We start from the raw sequence: 17,934 nt of genomic DNA on the forward strand, positions 1-17,934 counted from the left end.
ATTATGCACAGTGACAGTTACTACTTCAATATATTGTACACAGCAACAGTTCCTATTTGTATTACGCACAGTGACAGTTATTACTTCAATATATTATTCGCAGCAACGGTTGCTAGTTAAATACATCAAACACAGTGACAGTTACTAGGTCAATATACTATACACAGTGACAGTTACTAGTTGAATATACTATATAAAGTAACATTTACTAGTTAAAATATTATACACAGTAACAGTTACTATTTAAAAATAGTATACACAGTAATAGTTACTTTTTAAAAATATTATATACAGTGACATTTACTAGTTAAATATATTGTTCACAGTCAAATATATTGTACACAGTAACAAATACTAGTTGAATATTGTGCACAGTGACAGATACGTTAAAATATAATATACACGGTAACAGTTACCAGATAAATATATTGTACACAGTAACAGTTACTAGTTGAAAAAAAGAGTACACGGTAACAGTTACTAGTTAAATATATAATGCACAGTGACAGCTGCTAGTTATATATATTATACATAGTGACAGTTGCTAGTTGTATCATGCACAATGGCAGCTACTTTGTGTATCACGCACAGTGACAGATACTAGTTCCCTGTAGCTTCATTGTCGTTGCATACTGCGCCGCATTTATTCGTTTCCCCGTGGACCTGTGTCACATACAATAACATACTATATAAGCCCACCCCCACCCCCCTACTGCTCAACAACACTAACCCTACTCGGGTGAGTTGGCTAGGCCCAGATGGTAATCCGGGCGTGCGCCAATGGGCCAAGTGAATCTCCTGTCAATCTCTGTGATAGCGACGTCGTTTATGCTAGCCTCGCGCCTGGACATCATCCCGTCGGCGTTGAAGTGCCACATTTCGTTGCCGTATGATCTGTACCACTGACCTTTGTCGTCGCGCCATTCGTATTGGAAGCGCACGCCGATTTTGTCGTCTGTGTAGCACCACATCTCTTTGATCAATCGGTAGTCGAGCTCCTTCTCCCATCTGTGGATGCGGGAATACGAGTGAGTCACAGTCAGTCGCAGTGAGTCACAGGACAAAGGCGCTGACTGCTGGGGCATACTGTGTACTTTTGCAGTGATTGTTATGCCACTGGTGTGTATTGTTTGCAGTGATTGTTATGCCTGTTTGCAGTGATTGTTATGCCACTGGTGTGTATTGGATGAGCGACACTTCAGACCCGAGCACGGACACAAAAGAGATACAGAGATGGACAACACTGAAGCAGCCATGTGACTAGAGCAACAGACAAGGATAGATCATGCAAGCATACAACACAGCCATGAATGAAGCGCACACAGAAGTCAGTCACACCACAGCGTGGTCATGCCATGGCCATACATACACAAATATCAGCACCGACGCACAAACAACCATTCGGCTACACGCACAAGCCCATATTCGTATCAACAGTATGTGGAATGGACAACAATGAGTTGCGACTGGAGAGGGACTAGCCAACCACGTACATGGTGGCAGTAGACGCTGACATGCCAGCAGTGACAGTAACATCAAATCACTCACAAACACGTAATCAAACCAACACATCTGGGTGTACGAATCAGCCGCAGGCGTCAACTCTCAATCACAAATGGCCACAAAACACGAGCGGTGCAATGGGTTGGGATTCCAAAGCAACTTGCACTGCGACAAAACGTCAAATGTACACGGGTGATCACTCATTCTCTGTTTGAATATCATTCCTAATCTTTTTAAATGTCATTCTCAATCTATTTAGATGTCATTCCTAATCTGTTTAATGTCATTCATAATCTGTTTGAATATCATTCATGATCTGTGTATAAAAATGCGTACTGCGTACTGCGTACTGCGTGATGCTATGCGAGCCTAAAACATAGCGCAAGCCACAAAGAATAGTCGAACTTTATATCCTGAATGATCGTGATTTTGACCATTCGACAGACAACACCAAATAATCGGAGGTTCCGAAGAATCACATATAGCAAGGGCAGGATCACCTCAAGCAGTATTATTAACAAAACTACGTTACATTGCAATTGCGCGGTTAACGAATTATGTACACTGCACACAACCTTGCGCAACGAGCAATCGTTGGAACGGTATAGATAGCACCAAACAATAAAGCAGCCCCAAAGCACAGCAAATATTCCGTACAGCAATTTTCACAACACATACTTGGTTTTTAAGAACGCCTGAATCTCGTCGCGTCCGTGAAGAAACTGGGAGCGATTCCTCCACTTACAATCGGGGGCATAACACATGCTGATCTTGACCGCGTCCCGCGTATTCCACGCATCCTCGGCTGTGCGTGTTTTTCGCAGAGCCTTCTCGAGATTAAATGGCGGGGTGATATCGCTGGGTGGTGCGATTTCATCTGTTTCTAAAGGTAACAGAGGACAGTATGTGCGCTTCTGACACGGAAGCAGAGCGGGCATGATCCTTGACCTGGCAAGGAGTGGCGCGCGCATGCGTCGTAACGAATTGAACAAAGACATCTTCGTGATAGCAGCAGAAAGACTTCCAAGTTAGTTGTGTGTAGAAAGGGTTACGTGACAGTACTGACCACAAAACAAGTTGCGGGCAGATATTTATTAGTAGTAAATATGTAAAATAGTATTCAAGTCTCCAGACATAGCCATTAGCCTCCTGAATTTAACAAGAGGTATTTATTTATTATTTTTATACATATTTTGTTTAGCAAAAAAGCTATGACTGAGAGTGCAGGGCATAAATAGAGGAACCTAAAGCCCTATAGAAGAGGTCCCGAGTACCTCTCTCAGTAGTCAGTACAGCCGAAACCCAGTGCGCACTGTGCAGTCATGGGCTCATGGCCCTCTTCAGAGTGATTCCCGTGGTCCATTTTTCCCACACGCGGGCGGCGGCCTTCGGTTTCATTTTGGGGTAAATACTAGATATTTAAAAAAATACATGTCTGGGGCCCTTAGCCCTGAGCCCTGGGCCTTCGGCCCTGGGCCTACTCTACACTCTCTCTCAGTAGAGGGTGAGAGGTCGGTGGGAGTCTCATGAATGCGTGCTCTGCATGGTAGCCAATGCAAACGTGCGTTTTCTGAAACGAGAATCTCTTCTGATAAGGAGCCTCAGACTGGCCTCAGCCCGCATGCCTATCTAATATCTGTGCGACTTGTAGATTTATCGTAAATTTTTATGTAGTCAAATAAATGCTGCTTTTATTAGTCTCAAATTAAACTTTTGCCCAACGATCAGGTATGGAATCATTGTTGACACTCCAAAGTGTTCGATACTTGAAGAAAAGTACAAATGTCGCAAACTGAAATAGCTAGGCACATACCAGAAGACTATTTTCAGATAGTCAGACCGCCAGACACATTATACATCCGCGGCAAAAGAAGAGATTGCGCCAATAAATCATCTTCAATCCCTAAAAACTATACACTTCTACTCACAATAAACGCTAATTTTACCCAAATTCTGTTCGTATTGGTCGTTGAATTTAGTTCAGTTTACAACATGTGTCAAACTCTCGAGTAATATTTCATATCGTTGACTATCGGTTTTGTACTACGGAGGTATACAAACTTATATAAACAACATTTGAGTATGTAGTTAACGATGTAGTTTTCTTGGATCCCGATTTCCGGGGGTCACTGGGATGTTGTCCAGATCCAGGAGAAAAATAAGATTTTACAATACATTATCAATTTTTGTAAAACAAACAAACAAATATGTACTGTACAGTACACAAATACAAAACAACAGAGTTTTCTTTCTTTTACAGCCACCACTTCGTTCATCGTCCATCATCCGGATGTTGGGTCAAAATTTACACGATGAACAACAAATTTTTTATTGTTTCTATTTATTTAAAATGCTATAAACCCTAATATAATGACTCCATAAGTGCCGGACAAGTCTTCTGGGGAGGTTTTTATAGAAATAATCTAAACGCAAGACCCAGTCCCACAAGCCGGTCCGAAAACCAAAATGAGACCCCGGCCGAATACACTAAGGACTGCAAGGATCAATGTGTCTCATCACTTCTGAAGTTCTCGGTGACAAATCAACCCCAGAGGCCCAGATTCCCAAACGAAAGAAATTAGAAACACTCACCAAAAAAACCCTAAAATCGGTCGAGGAAGACTGCGGGTCAGTGGAAAACTCACGTGACACATCCCACTGGTACTGATTGTCTGATCGTCTCGCGAGTTCTCGCTGAACGGCCTAAGGCCCCAAAGTGAGACATTTCAGCAAAATCACGGACGTCGGACTGTTATTTTACATTTCTTTTGCATTCGGGTTTGTGGAAAAAATATATAGGTCTTAACGTCCGTCCCGGCGTTATTTACCCCCCAGGCAGTCCCCGCTGTCAAAAGAAATCTCTAAAAATAGTAATATCGACATTTTATTTAGTAAAAAATAGAGCGCGTGGGTCACGGGTGTGGGGCAGAGGCCTCAGAGGCAAAACCCTCAGGGCTCAGGGCCTCAGGCCTGAGGCTGAGGGGCTGTGGACCGTGACCAGTGAAAGTGGGACGTGGGTGACGGCCAGCGGGAGCTGCGTGACCCCAACCCATCTTAGAAAACCTACTATTCATTTATATGAGTGTTGTTTGCTCTTTTTTAAATTTAAAAAGAAAGGTGTCTAGTGTATGTACGGAAAAGACCCCCCCCAAAAACCCTACATACATGTGCATTAAGCACATGTGTACGAATTGATTGTGGAAACCCTAAAACGAAATGATTTTAAACGTAACTACGCTCTACGTTATTTATGACCCTTGAGACCTGTCACCTGACTCTACTGCTAGAGAATTCGATGACTGCCAGGATCCCGCTAAAAGTGTTAGTATATTTCATTGGTCTAATTTGTAAATACATTTCCCATGGTACACGCACAGTCGCACACTTGTGGCGCGCAAAATAATTCTAACGAAACACACAGACGTTTAAAAATAGACGACTCCGTATTTCCCCCCCCTTTTGTTTTCAAAAAACAAAAACAAAAATTTCAGTTAGCTATATCCCAGCCCCCAGGTCAGAGTCTCGCAGAGTGATATTCTCTAATCTACATCATCAGCGTATGTATTTAAAACAGTTATTAGCTAATGCAGTTTTTAGCATACGCGGTCAGAGTGACTGGGCGCAGCGCAAAAGAGACACACGCGCACTCGACGAAATTGCAACAATGGGGTTGGTTGAAGAGTTGACGGATCACTTTGAGACGAAGAATCTGTATGAGGTGTTAGGGATCACATATTCCAAATGCTCGCCGGCTGTGATCAAGAAGGCGTATTTCAAGCTCGCACGTGTTCACCATCCCGACAAGTGCACGTCTACTGACATAGAGCAGAAAGCGCTGCAGACAACTAAGTTTCAATTGCTGGGTAAAGTATACAGCGTTCTTAGTGACTCGCTTAAGCGTTCGGCGTATGATGAGACAGGCGTGGTTGATGACGATGACGAAGGAGCTGACTTGGATGGAGACGTGGATTGGGACGATTACTTCAGAGCGATATTCAAGAAAGTGTCGATCGATGCCATCAAAGAGTTCACGGCGGAGTACCAAGGGTCGCAGGAGGAACGAGAAGATGTGCTGAGCGCATACGAATCCACAGAAGGCAACGTCACCAAGATGCTTGACCTGATAATGTGTGCACAGGTGGTGGATGTAGACAGGTTTGTGAAGATATGCGAAGAAGCAATAGCAGAGAAGAAGGCGAAGAAGTACAAATCCTTTGTCAAGTCTCGATCTGCAAAGGCTAGTGCTGCACGCAAACGCAAGGCTGAGCGAGAGAGCGCTGAGGCGGACGAGATGCTCCGGGAGATGCAGGAGAAAGAAAATATTCACCACAAAGGAAAAGACAAACGCCAACGCATTACACACGGCAAGGATGCCACCAAGGAAGACACCAAGGAAGCGGCGCAGGAGTTGGATCTGGCAGCGATGATCAGAAGCAGACAGGCACAGCGCAGAGACGAGGCTGAGTCCATGCTGGCTGCGTTGGAGGCTAAGTATGTGAAGAAGGGGCCTAAGAATAAGAAGGCCACAGCCACAGCCAAGGCCACAGCCACAGCCACAGCCAAGGCCACAGCCACAGCCAAGGCGGACGATGATGAGTTTGTGGAGCCATCGGAGGAGTTTTTTGCTGCTGCTGCTGCGAAGATGAACAAAAACAGAGAACAAGCACGCGCCAAGCGGGCTAAGTAGTTGTAAGGAGTAGTTGCATGAGGTGGTTGTACAATGGTTGACCAGATTTTGGCCCATTTATCTGGTGTGTGCTGCTAATGAGTGCGATGCGGGTAGATATAACTGACATGTTTTGTCTATGAAGCACGTGCGCATTGCCTACTTGAGCTATGGATTCCTCACGCAATGATTAGCTGAGCTATGGAACATTTGCACAGTGACTAGGTGGGCTAAAGTCTTGACCCGTATGTACGGTCCAATGACCTGTCGCCATGGTATACGGGCATCGCATTGCACAGACTCGGCTGAGAAGCTTGCACTGGTTGGTGCGGCTATTGTCAGTGTCGCGTTGCTGCCGGTTTAGTTGTTGGTGTTGGTATTAGCTACGGTTGATGTCTGTTTTCCGCCCTGCACTGTACGCGATGGGAGTGGTTTTCTTCTCACAGATGGGCATGCGTATGCACAAGAGACGGATGTGCCACGGTCACCCCAGACACTTGAAATACGTTCAACGCATTGTGACTGAATACCAGCACCAACCGATTCAATACAGTCTGTACGTGACGGCGAGGTTTACAACTGGTATGTGTCAGTTGGCTGTGGGCAACGGACGAACGGCACTGCGCAAACGAATGCATAACGTACACTACTAGCCTCAAACGCTTTCTTGCTGCACCCCAATACCACGCATACCACGAAAGTACCATGGCTTAGAAATACACGGGCGGGTGGGTACTTTCGTGTCGCTGTCTGGAGACAGGACACCGAGTGGTGTGCGAAAGTCAACGGAATGTGCTATGAACACACTCGCCGTGTCTCCATGGGCATCCGCCTGACTATTTCGTCCGCAGCTATTCTATAGCGGTGCGAGTGTGTGTGCGTATCTCGGTGATTCTGTTATAAACTTACGAATAAACCATGTCACATGGTTCTGTTATAAGCTTACGAATAAACCATGTCACATGGTTCTGTTATAAGCTTATGAATAGACCATGTCGTATGGTTCTGTTATAAGCTTATGAATAGACCATGTCGTATGGTTCTGTTACAAGATTACGAATAAACCATGTCGCATAGTTCTGTTATAAGCTTCGAATAAACCATGTCGCATGATGCATGATGCATGCTGGGGTAGATGTCGTTGCAGGGCTAATATCTGTGTGCTCTGTACTGTTAAATCTTCTTGTAGCTATGATTTCGTATCATTCTCGATACTGTGTTTGTCTTTGTGTCCACAACGTCAGCTGGTGAGCTTCGCTAACAATTGCAATTCAACTGCATGAACAGTGCGGAATTAACGTTCATTGTATTGTCCCAATCATTCCTTTCACATTCACACCACGTGTCTACGGCCAACTGCGGTACTGCATCTACACAGAAAGGTTATACTCATGAATCAATTGATGTCTAAGACTGTACTCATGGACCCAATAATGTTGAACATCATTCTCAATAAATATTGTTCTTTATTGTCATACTTGTGAGCCAATTGAGTTTAAGATCATACTCGTAAAACGATTAATACAATATCATACTCATAAAGCGATTGATGTTTAATAATATACTCATAAATCGATTGATGTTTAATATCATACTCGTATATAGACCGATATCTACTATCATACTCATATATAGTAGACAGATATTTACTATCATACTCATATATAGACTGATATTTCCTATCATACTCATATATAGATGATATTTACTATCATACTCATATATAGACTGATATTTACTATCATACTCACATATAGACTGGTATTTACTATCATACTCATATATAGACTGATATCTACTATAATACTCATATATAGACTGCTATTTACTATCATACTCGTATATAGACTGATATTCACTATCATACTCATATATAGACTGATATTTACTATCATACTCATATATAGAATGACATCTACTATCTTACTCATATATAGACTGATATTTACTATCATACTCATATATAGACTGATATTTACTATCATACTGATATTTAGTATCATACTCATATATAGACTGATATTTACTATCATACTCATGTATAGACTGATATTTACTATCATACTCGTATATAAACTGATATCAACTATCATACTCATATATAGACTGATATCTACTATCTTACTCATATATAGACTGATATTTACTATCTTACTCATATATAGACTGTTATTTACTATCATACTCATATAGACTGATATTTACTATCATACTCATATATAGCCTAATAGTTACTATCGTACTGATATTTAGCATCATACCGATATATAGACTGATATTTACTCCTATAATCATCAATCGATTGACGTTGAATATCTTACTCATATATAGACTGATGTTTACTATCATACTCATATATACTGATATTTGCTATCATACTCATATATCGACTGATGTTCAATATCATACTCATAAAGTGATTGATGTTTTATTTCATAGTCATATATAGACTGATGTTTACTATCATACTCATATATAGACTGATATTTACTATCATACTCATGTATTGACTGTTCTTTACCATCATACTCATAAATCGATTGATGTTTAATATCATACTCATATATATACTGATGTTTACTATCATACTCATGTATAGACTGATATTTACTATCATACTCATGTATAGACTGTTCTTTGCTATCATACTCATAAATTGATTGATGTTTAATATTATACTCATATATATACTGATGTTTACTATCATACGCATAAATCGATTGATGTTTAATATCATACTCACATATACACTGATATTTACTATCATATTCATATAGACTGATATTTACTATTATACTCATATATAGACTAATATATGCAATCATATTGATATTTAGTATCATATCCATATATAGACTGATATTTACTATCATACTCATCAATCGATGATGTTTAATATCATACATATATATACTGATGTTTACTATCATACTCATATATTGATTGATATTTACTATCATACTCATAAATAGATTGATGTTTAGTATCATACTCATATATATACTGATGTTTACTATCGTACTCATATGTAGACTGATATCTACTATCTTACGCATGACTGATATTTACTATCATACTCATATATAGACTGATGTTTACTATCATACTCATATATAGACTAGTAGTTTCTATCGTACTGATATTTAGTATCATACCCATATATAGACTGATATTTACTCCTATAATCATCAATCGATTGTCGTTGAACATCATACTCATATATAGACTGATGTTTACTATCATACTCATATATACTGATATTTACTATCATACTCATATATAGACTGTTCTTTACTATCATACTCATATATAGACTGTTCTTTACTATCATACTCATAAAGTGATTGATGTTTTATATAATACTCATATATAGACTGATGTTTACTATCATACTCATATATATACTGATATTTACTATCATACTCATGTATAGACTGTTCTTTGCTATCATACTCATAAATCGATTGATGTTTAACATCATACTTATATATAGACTGATGTTTACTATCATACGCATATATCGACTGATGTTCAATATTATACTTATAAAGTGATTGATGTTTTATATCATACTCATAAATTGACTGATTTTTACTATCATACTCATCAATCGGTTGATGTTTATTATCATACTCATATAGACTGATGTTTACTATCATACTGATAAATCGATTGATGTTCAATATCATACTCATAATTCGATTGATGTTTGTTATCATTCATCGATTTCATACGGATTGCTACTTCTCCCATTGATGACTGTTGTAGTGGTTGTGCAGCATGTCTTGTTGTTGGATGGATGGGGCTACTCCGGCGAAACCAGCAGAGGCTGTTCCTCGTCTACGATCTCGTCTATTGCAATGTCATTCTCTGTTGGTGTGTGATATGTCATGCGAGAAAACTGGTCAAGAGCAAGCCAACCGAGCATGAGCATGGAGAAGCACAGGCATGCAGCTAAGGGGGTATACCGCTAATAGACCAATGTTATTGCAATATCGGAGAAAGTCAACCGAGCATGGAGAAGCACAGGCATGCTGCTAAGGGGGTACACCTCCGCTATTAGACCAATGTTATTGCAATATCTGTTGTATCATCGAGTACAACGAACGCTGCGGACTATCGCAAGCCAGTGCAAACAAACACACAGGTCCGTTAAACCATAGTCAATCCAGTACATAAACACATAGCTACATGTCAATCTAGTACATAAGCACACAGCTACATGTCAATCTAGTACAAAAGCACACAGCTACATATCAATCTCGTACATAAGCACACAGCTACATATCGATCTCGTACATAAGCACACAGCTACATGTCAATCTCGTACATAAGCACACAGCTGCATGTCAATCTAGTACATGAACACAGTTACATGTCAATATAGTACATAAGCACACAGCTACATGTCAATCTCGTACACAAGCACACAGCTACATGTCAATCTCGTACATAAGCACAAAGTTACATGTCAATCTAGTACATAAGCACACAGCTACATGTCAATCTAGTACATAAGCACACAGCGACAAGTCAATCTAGTACATAAGCACACAGAAACATGTCAATCTAGCGGTCAAGTACACAGCAACATACCCAGCCAACAGACAAGTGCAACCAAACACAGTCAATCTACTACACCCATACACACATAAACATAACGATCACCACCCAATAGGGACAATCATGCATTCACCTCCCGAAGTGTACCAACCATCCATTCATCTGCCAAAAGGTCTAGGGTTTAGGGTATACATTTAGGGGTTTAGGGTTTAGGGTATACAGTAAGGGTTTTAGGGTTTTACGCCTACCTGCTAACTCGCGCATGAGCTGTGCGACCTCAGGCGTCAGTTCATTCTGCGAGTCGTCGTCGTCCGCCACAAACTGCTCAGTCAGTCGAGGGTACATAGGTTTACCCTGGCAACACAGATGAATAACCATGGTAAAAGGGGTTTTGCGGTTCATAGGGTTTACAGGGTTATAGCATTACGTATAGCAACCACGCTTAGAGATCACCAAGGGGCCACGCCCAGAAAACCTTAAAAACCCCAGGCTAGGCTATGGCCATTACGATATATGAGGGAACGACTACCGAATTATCATATAACTGATCATACGCAGCAATGCCGGACACTCCACAGTTGAAGACAATCTCTGCGGAAGGAAAATTGCAAATATAGAAATAAACTCTAAACCCTATTGCGAGGATAAAAAAATACCAAAGATGTCATGGAATGTAGCAGTACACTGAACAACAAACAAATTCAACACATGCAACGACAGCTATATACAGAGTAAACACGCACACATACATCAATACATCCTGAAAACACACAAACACACACATACATCAGTACATCCAGAAAACACATACACACACACATACATCAATACATCCAGAAAACACATACACACACACATACATCAATACATCCAGAAAACACATACACACACATATACATAAATACATCCAGAAAACACATACACACACACACACAAATACATAGACAAACACCAGCAGATACACACCCTCATACACAGAGCAAACACACCCATGCACAAACACTAATACATAAACAAAGACACCCATGCACGAACACTAATGCATAAACAAACACACCTATACACAAACATTAATACATAAACATACACACCCATGCACAAACATTAATACACAAACAAACACACCCATGCACAAACACTAACACATAGAGGACAGCTGTGCTAACGCTCATACCGTGAGAATGGGCTGTAGGTACATGTCTCCGTAGTCCGCCAGTTGCGTGACGTTGGTGTTTCCGCCCTCCTGATTGGACAGCACTATCAGATCCGCGCGCATGGCCTCGTCCAACGTCAGGAACAGCGCACGCTGCTTCCACCACTTGGTGTAGTAGTACAACACACCATAGCTACACACACAGGTGAGGATGATATATATATATAAGTGAACTACAGCACACACTGTTTCCACCACTTGGTGTAGTAATACAACACACCATAGCTACACACACAGGTGAGGATGATATATATATATATGTAAGTGAACTACAGCACACGCTGTTTCCACCACTTGGTGTAGTAATACAACACACCATAGCTACACACACAGGTGAGGATGATATATATATATATGTAAGTGAACTACAGCACACGCTGTTTCCACCACTTGGTGTAGTAATACAGCACACCATAGCTACACACACAGGTGAGGATGATATATATATATGTAAGTGAACTACAGCACACACTGCTTCCACTCCTTGGTGTAGTAATACAACACACCATAACTACACACACAGGTGAGGATGATATATATATATGTAAGTGAACTACAGCATACGCTGCTTCCACCACTTGGTGTAGTAGTACAACACACTATAGCTACACACACAGGTGAGGATAATATATATATATATGTAAGTGAACTACAGCCCACGCTGCTTCCACCACTTGGTGTAGTAGTACAACACACCATAGATACACACATAGGTGAGGATGATATATATATATATATATGTATGTGAACTACAGCACACACTGCTTCCACCACTTGGTGTAGTAGTACAACACACCATAGCTACACACACAGGTGAGGATAATATATATATATATAAGTGAACTACAGCACACGCTGCTTCCACCACTTGGTGTAGTAACACAGCACACCATAGCTACACACACAGGTGAGGATGATATAAGTAAACTACAGCACACGCTGCTTCCACCACTTGGAGTAGTAGTACAACACACCATAGCTACACACACAGGTGAGGATGATGTAAGTAAACTACAGCGCACAGGTGATGATGTTACAAGTGAACTACAGTCACCATCCGATGTTTGTGTGAAGCACTTGGTAGTTGCGAGTGTTGGTGTGTGTGTTATATAAACATTAAAGCAGTATTGAGTTCCCAGTACTAAGCAGTGGATCATTTACAAAAAAAAATATAATAGGTCACAGAGAACAAATATCATCGGACCACATAGACGTACACGTATATATGGTCAGACAACATAGTCGTAAACGTATATATGATCGGGCAAAGATAGTCGTACACGAATATATAATCGGGCAGAAATATACGTACAAGTATATATGATCGGGAAAACATAGACATATCCGTATATACCAATCGGAGAAACATAGACGTACACGTATATATCACCGAACAAACATAGACGTAAACAGATAGACGATCGAGCAAATATAGTCGTAAACGAATTGATTATCGAACACACATAGACCTACTCGTACACATCATCGGGCAAACATAGACGTAAACGTATTTACCATCGAGGAAACGTCGTAAACGTATAGATCATAGGGCAAACATAGACATACACATATATATGATCGGGCAACAAAGACATGCAAAAATATACGATCGGGAAAACATAATCGTATACATATATATTAATGGCGAAACATATACGTACACGTATATATGATCGGGCAAACATAGACGTACATGTATATATGATTGAGAAAACATATTCGTACACGTACATATTATTTCTTGTACAATGGTCAAGGATTTAGGGGTTACAGAATGTGTGTACACACTCATAAACGGCTGTCCAGGCACAAACGCACTCACAAGTAAGTGCCTCGCCCGATTAAAGGTAATGCATTTGCTGATGAAACAGACAATACCCAATAAAAAACCCCACGTACCTGATGAAAGGCAAGGGCAGCACCAGCACTCCTGCCAGCGACTGCTTTAAGCTGAAGATCCCAAACACTGTGATCTGTGCAAAGCTGTGGACACACCACCACAGAGTAGTAGACAGAGGGCAACGGCACCAGACATGGCGTATGTGTCATGTGAGCATGGGGGCAATTGTACGTTAAACAGAGATACCAGACATGGCGTACGTGTCATGTGAGCATGGGGGCAATCGTACGTTAAACAGAGATACCAGACATGACGTATGGGTCATGTAAGCATGGGGGCAATCGTACGTTAAACAGAGATACCAGACATGGACGTATGGGTCATGTAAGCATGGGGGTAATTGTACGTTAAACAGAGATACCAGACATGGCGTACGTGTCATGTGAGCATGGGGGCAATCGTACGTTAAACAGAGATACCAGACATGACGTATGGGTCATGTAAGCATGGGGGCAATTGTACGTTAAACAGAGATACCAGACATGGCGTACGTGTCATGTGAGCATGGGGGCAATCGTACGTTAAACAGAGATACCAGACATGACGTATGGGTCATGTAAGCATGGGGGCAATTGTACGTTAAACAGAGATACCAGACATGGCGTACGTGTCATGTGAGCATGGGGGGCAATCGTACGTTAAACAGAGATACCAGACATGACGTATGGGTCATGTAAGAATGGGGGCAATTGTACGTTAAACAGAGATACCAGACATGGCGTATGTGTCATGCGAGCATGGGGGCAATTGTACGTTAAACAGAGATACCAGACATGGCGTATGTGTCATGTGAGCATGGGGGCAATCGTACGTTAACAGAGATACCAGACATGACGTATGGGTCATGTAAGCATGAAGCATGGGGGCAAATGTACGTTAAACAGAGATGCCAGACATGGCGTATGTGTAATGTGAGCATGGAGGCAATCGTACGCTAAACAGAGATACCAGACATGGCTTTTTTGTATTGTGAGCATGGGGGCAATCGTACGTTAAACAGAGATACCAGACATGGAGTATGTGTCATGTGAGCATGGGGGCCATTGTACGTTAAGAAGAGATACCACTGACTTCAAATGGTGACAGTGCGCGTGGCATATGACTGACATGGTTTATATATGAGTAGTATATGACGTACATAGGTTTTTATGGTTACCGTGTGAGTAGTATATGACTGACGTGGTTTCCATGGTTACTGTGTAAGTGGTATATAACTTACATGGTGCTGAAGATGATTCGGCGGAAGCTGACAAACCAGAAGAGACCGCCCGTGTCCATTTGAGAGATGTAGACGTACGTCAGTTGATACTTCCACACAAACAACGACGCAGCGAAGAACAACGTCACGAACGGCAGAATCAGCGGAGCCAACACTGCACCATGTGTTGCCATGGGAACGAAGGGAAGCGGCTATACGCTTAAGTGTCAGTCTCATTTAACTATGGGCATGTGACGAGTGCAAGGTAAACATTCATACGTGTGCCCCTTACGCACTCAAAAAGTACACGCAATACAGATTCGATTCCAAAGCTGTTATACGCTGTGTCGTACGCTGTGCGTATGCTGTGCTTATGCTGTGCGTATGCTGTGTTTATGCTGTGCGTATGCTGTGTTAATGCTGTGTGTATACTGTGTTAATGCTGTGTGTATGCTGTATTTATGCTGTGTTGATGCTGTGCGTATGCTGTGTTGATGCTGTGCGTATGCTGTGCGTATGCTGTGTTTATGCTGTGCATAAGCTGTGTTTATGCTGTGCGTATGCTGTGTTAATGTTGTGCGTATGCTGTGATAATGCTGTGTTTATGCTGTGTTTATGCTATGTTTATGCTGTGTTTATGCCATGTTTATGCTTTGTTTATGCAATGTTTATGCTGTGTTTATATTGTGCGTATGCTGTGTTTATCCTGTGCTTATGCTGTGTTGACCCACCTGCGTAGGAGGCTCCTATGAGGAACAGCACAAGTGTGCGTGAGAGGATGTCCCCATACATCACTCGTCCAGGATCCTTTGCAGCGTCTCTGTCGCGCGGTGTCTGTGGGTTGGCAAAACGTCACTGACAATCAGTGCAATACAGTGGCAATAAACCGTTTTAAGGATTTCTGAAAACCGTAAAACCTAAGCTTTAAAACCCATACGCATATTTTTGTTAATTCCTAAACACACACACACACACACACACACACACGCATATATATATATATATATATATATATATATATATATATATATATATATATATATATATATATATATATATATATATATATATATATATATATATATATATATATATATATATATAAGCATATCCATACACTTGATATAATATACATACAATCAGGTTGCAAAGGAGAACATAAAATAGGGTAGTCAAGCACTTGGGCTGAATTAACTCACCTGACTCGTCCAGTAGCCCGTGTAGGTATAGGCCACAGCTCCCAGCCGTAGTATCTGTCATGCAATCACAATGTAACCATGGCAACTGTGGTGAGAGCCAACAAAGTGTGCGCATCAAAACAATCATCGCATAACCAGCCGAAATCCAAAGGCAACTGTATTGAATGTATGAACTTTGAAGCAAATGGTAGTGAATGTACAATGTGTCAGCAAAGTATGCGAGGGGCGATAACAGGCGCTGTGAGCATTCGCAGACATACATACGAAACGCATATGTCGAATTGGTACCATGGCAGTGACACAAAAAGTGCACAGTGTGTATGTGTATTTGTGTGTATGTGCATGTGGCTTTGTGTGTATGTGCATGTGTCTTTGTGTATGTGTGCATGTGTCTTTGTGTGAATGTGCATGTGGCTTTTTGTGAATGTGCATGTGGCTTTGTGTATGTATGTGCATGTGTAAGTATGCGAGGGGCGACAACAGGCGCTGTGAGCATTCGCAGACATACATACGAAACGCATATGTCGAATTGGTACCATGGCAGTGACACAAAAAGTGCACAGTGTGCATGTGTATTTGTGTGTATGTGCATGTGGCTTTGTGTGTATGTGCATGTGTCTTTGTGTATGTGTGCATCTGTCTTTGTGTGAATGTGCATGTGGCTTTGTGTGAATGTGCATGTGGCTTTGTGTGAATGTGCATGTGGCTTTGTGTATGTATGTGCATGTGTCTTGGTGTATATGTGCATGTGGCTTTGTGTGTATGTGCATGTGTCTTTGTGTGTGTGTGTACATGTGTCTTTGTGTGTTGACATTGTGTGTAAGTGCATGTGGCTTTGTGTATATGTGCATGTGTCTTTGTGTGTGTGTGCATGTGTCTTTGTGTGTATGTGCATGTGGCTTTGTGTGTGTGTGTATGTGTCTTTGTGTGAATATGTGCATGTGTCTTTTTGTGTGTGCATGTGTTTGTGCGTCTTTGTGTGTGTGTCTTTGTGTTTGTGTGTGTGTGCATGTGTCTTTGTGTGTATGTGCATGTGTCCTTGTGTGTGTGTGTACATGTGTCTTTGTGTGTATGTGCATGTGGCATTGTGTGTAGGTGCATGTGGCTTTGTGTGTATGTGCATGTGTCTTGTGTGTGTGTGCATGTGTCTTTGTGTGTATGTGCAAGTGGCTTTGTGTGTGTGTGTGTATGTGTCTTTGTGTGTGTGTGCATGTGTCTTTTGTGTGTGTGCATGTGTGCATGTGTTTTGTGTGTGTGGTTTTGTGTCTTTGTGTGTATGTGCATGTGTCTTTGTGTATGTATGCATGTGTCTTTGTGTATGTGCATGTCTTTGTATGTGTCTTTTTGTGTGTGTGCATGTGTGCATGTGTCTTTGTGTGTGTGTGTGCATGTGTCTTTTTGTGTGTGTGCATGTGTGCATGTGTGTTTGTGTGTGTGCATGTGTATTTGTGTGTATGTGCATGTGTCTTTGTGTATGTATGCATGTGTCTTTGTGTATGTGCATGTCTTTGTATGCGTGCGTGTGTCTTTGTGTGTGTGTGTATGTGTCTTTGTGTGTGTGCCTGTGTATATCTTTGTGTGTATGTGCATGTGTCTTTTTATGTATGTGCATATGTCTTTGTGTGTGTGTGTATGTGTCTTTGTGTGTATGTAGCAAGTGGCTTTGTGTGCGTGTATGTATGTGTCTTTGTG

The 17,934-nt window shown here is 41.3% G+C and overlaps 3 protein-coding genes across 3 annotated transcripts in view; 1 reads left to right on the forward strand and 2 right to left on the reverse strand.

The window, feature by feature from the left end:
* Positions 1-544: 544 nt before the first annotated feature.
* On the reverse strand, positions 545-2,566 carry SARC_01082 (hypothetical protein). Its single transcript, XM_014305216.1, has 2 exons — positions 2,182-2,566; positions 545-1,008 (listed from the first exon to the last, which is right to left on the reverse strand). The coding sequence occupies exons 1-2, from the start codon at positions 2,499-2,501 to the stop codon at positions 732-734; spliced, it is 597 nt and encodes a 198-aa protein (XP_014160691.1). The 5' UTR covers positions 2,502-2,566; the 3' UTR covers positions 545-731.
* Positions 2,567-5,040: 2,474 nt separating this feature from the next.
* Positions 5,041-7,105, forward strand: SARC_01083 (hypothetical protein). The gene is made up of 2 exons (XM_014305217.1): positions 5,041-6,043; positions 6,068-7,105. Exons 1-2 carry the CDS (start codon positions 5,063-5,065, stop codon positions 6,188-6,190), a joined length of 1,104 nt encoding a protein of 367 aa, XP_014160692.1. The 5' UTR covers positions 5,041-5,062; the 3' UTR covers positions 6,191-7,105.
* A 2,677-nt stretch (positions 7,106-9,782) lies between these two features.
* SARC_01084 (hypothetical protein) overlaps positions 9,783-17,934 on the reverse strand; it is a gene marked incomplete at its 5' end in the record, with an annotated part of 13,326 nt that continues 5,174 nt past the window's right edge. The window contains 7 exons of the mRNA XM_014305218.1: positions 9,783-10,039; positions 10,981-11,086; positions 11,907-12,078; positions 13,845-13,928; positions 15,065-15,218; positions 15,775-15,877; positions 16,243-16,296. Coding sequence (XP_014160693.1) covers positions 9,975-10,039; positions 10,981-11,086; positions 11,907-12,078; positions 13,845-13,928; positions 15,065-15,218; positions 15,775-15,877; positions 16,243-16,296 — 738 coding nt within the window. The 3' untranslated portion in view covers positions 9,783-9,974. The remainder of the gene's footprint in view (positions 10,040-10,980; positions 11,087-11,906; positions 12,079-13,844; positions 13,929-15,064; positions 15,219-15,774; positions 15,878-16,242; positions 16,297-17,934) is intronic.

This window comes from Sphaeroforma arctica (genome assembly GCF_001186125.1).
Source record: "Sphaeroforma arctica JP610 unplaced genomic scaffold supercont1.40, whole genome shotgun sequence".
Taxonomy (NCBI): domain Eukaryota; class Ichthyosporea; order Ichthyophonida; genus Sphaeroforma; species Sphaeroforma arctica.

Coding starts and splice junctions, on each gene's coding strand:
- SARC_01083 (XM_014305217.1), top strand. CDS start 5,063: ATGTATTTAAAACAGTTATTAGCTAATGCAGTTTTTAGCATACGCGGT. Junction 6,044..6,067: donor AGGCCACAGCCACAGCCAAG/GCCACAGCCACA, acceptor GCCACAGCCAAG/GCCACAGCCACAGCCAAGGC.
- SARC_01082 (XM_014305216.1), bottom strand. CDS start 2,501: ATGTCTTTGTTCAATTCGTTACGACGCATGCGCGCGCCACTCCTTGCC. Junction 1,009..2,181: donor CAGGCGTTCTTAAAAACCAA/GTATGTGTTGTG, acceptor CCGCATCCACAG/ATGGGAGAAGGAGCTCGACT.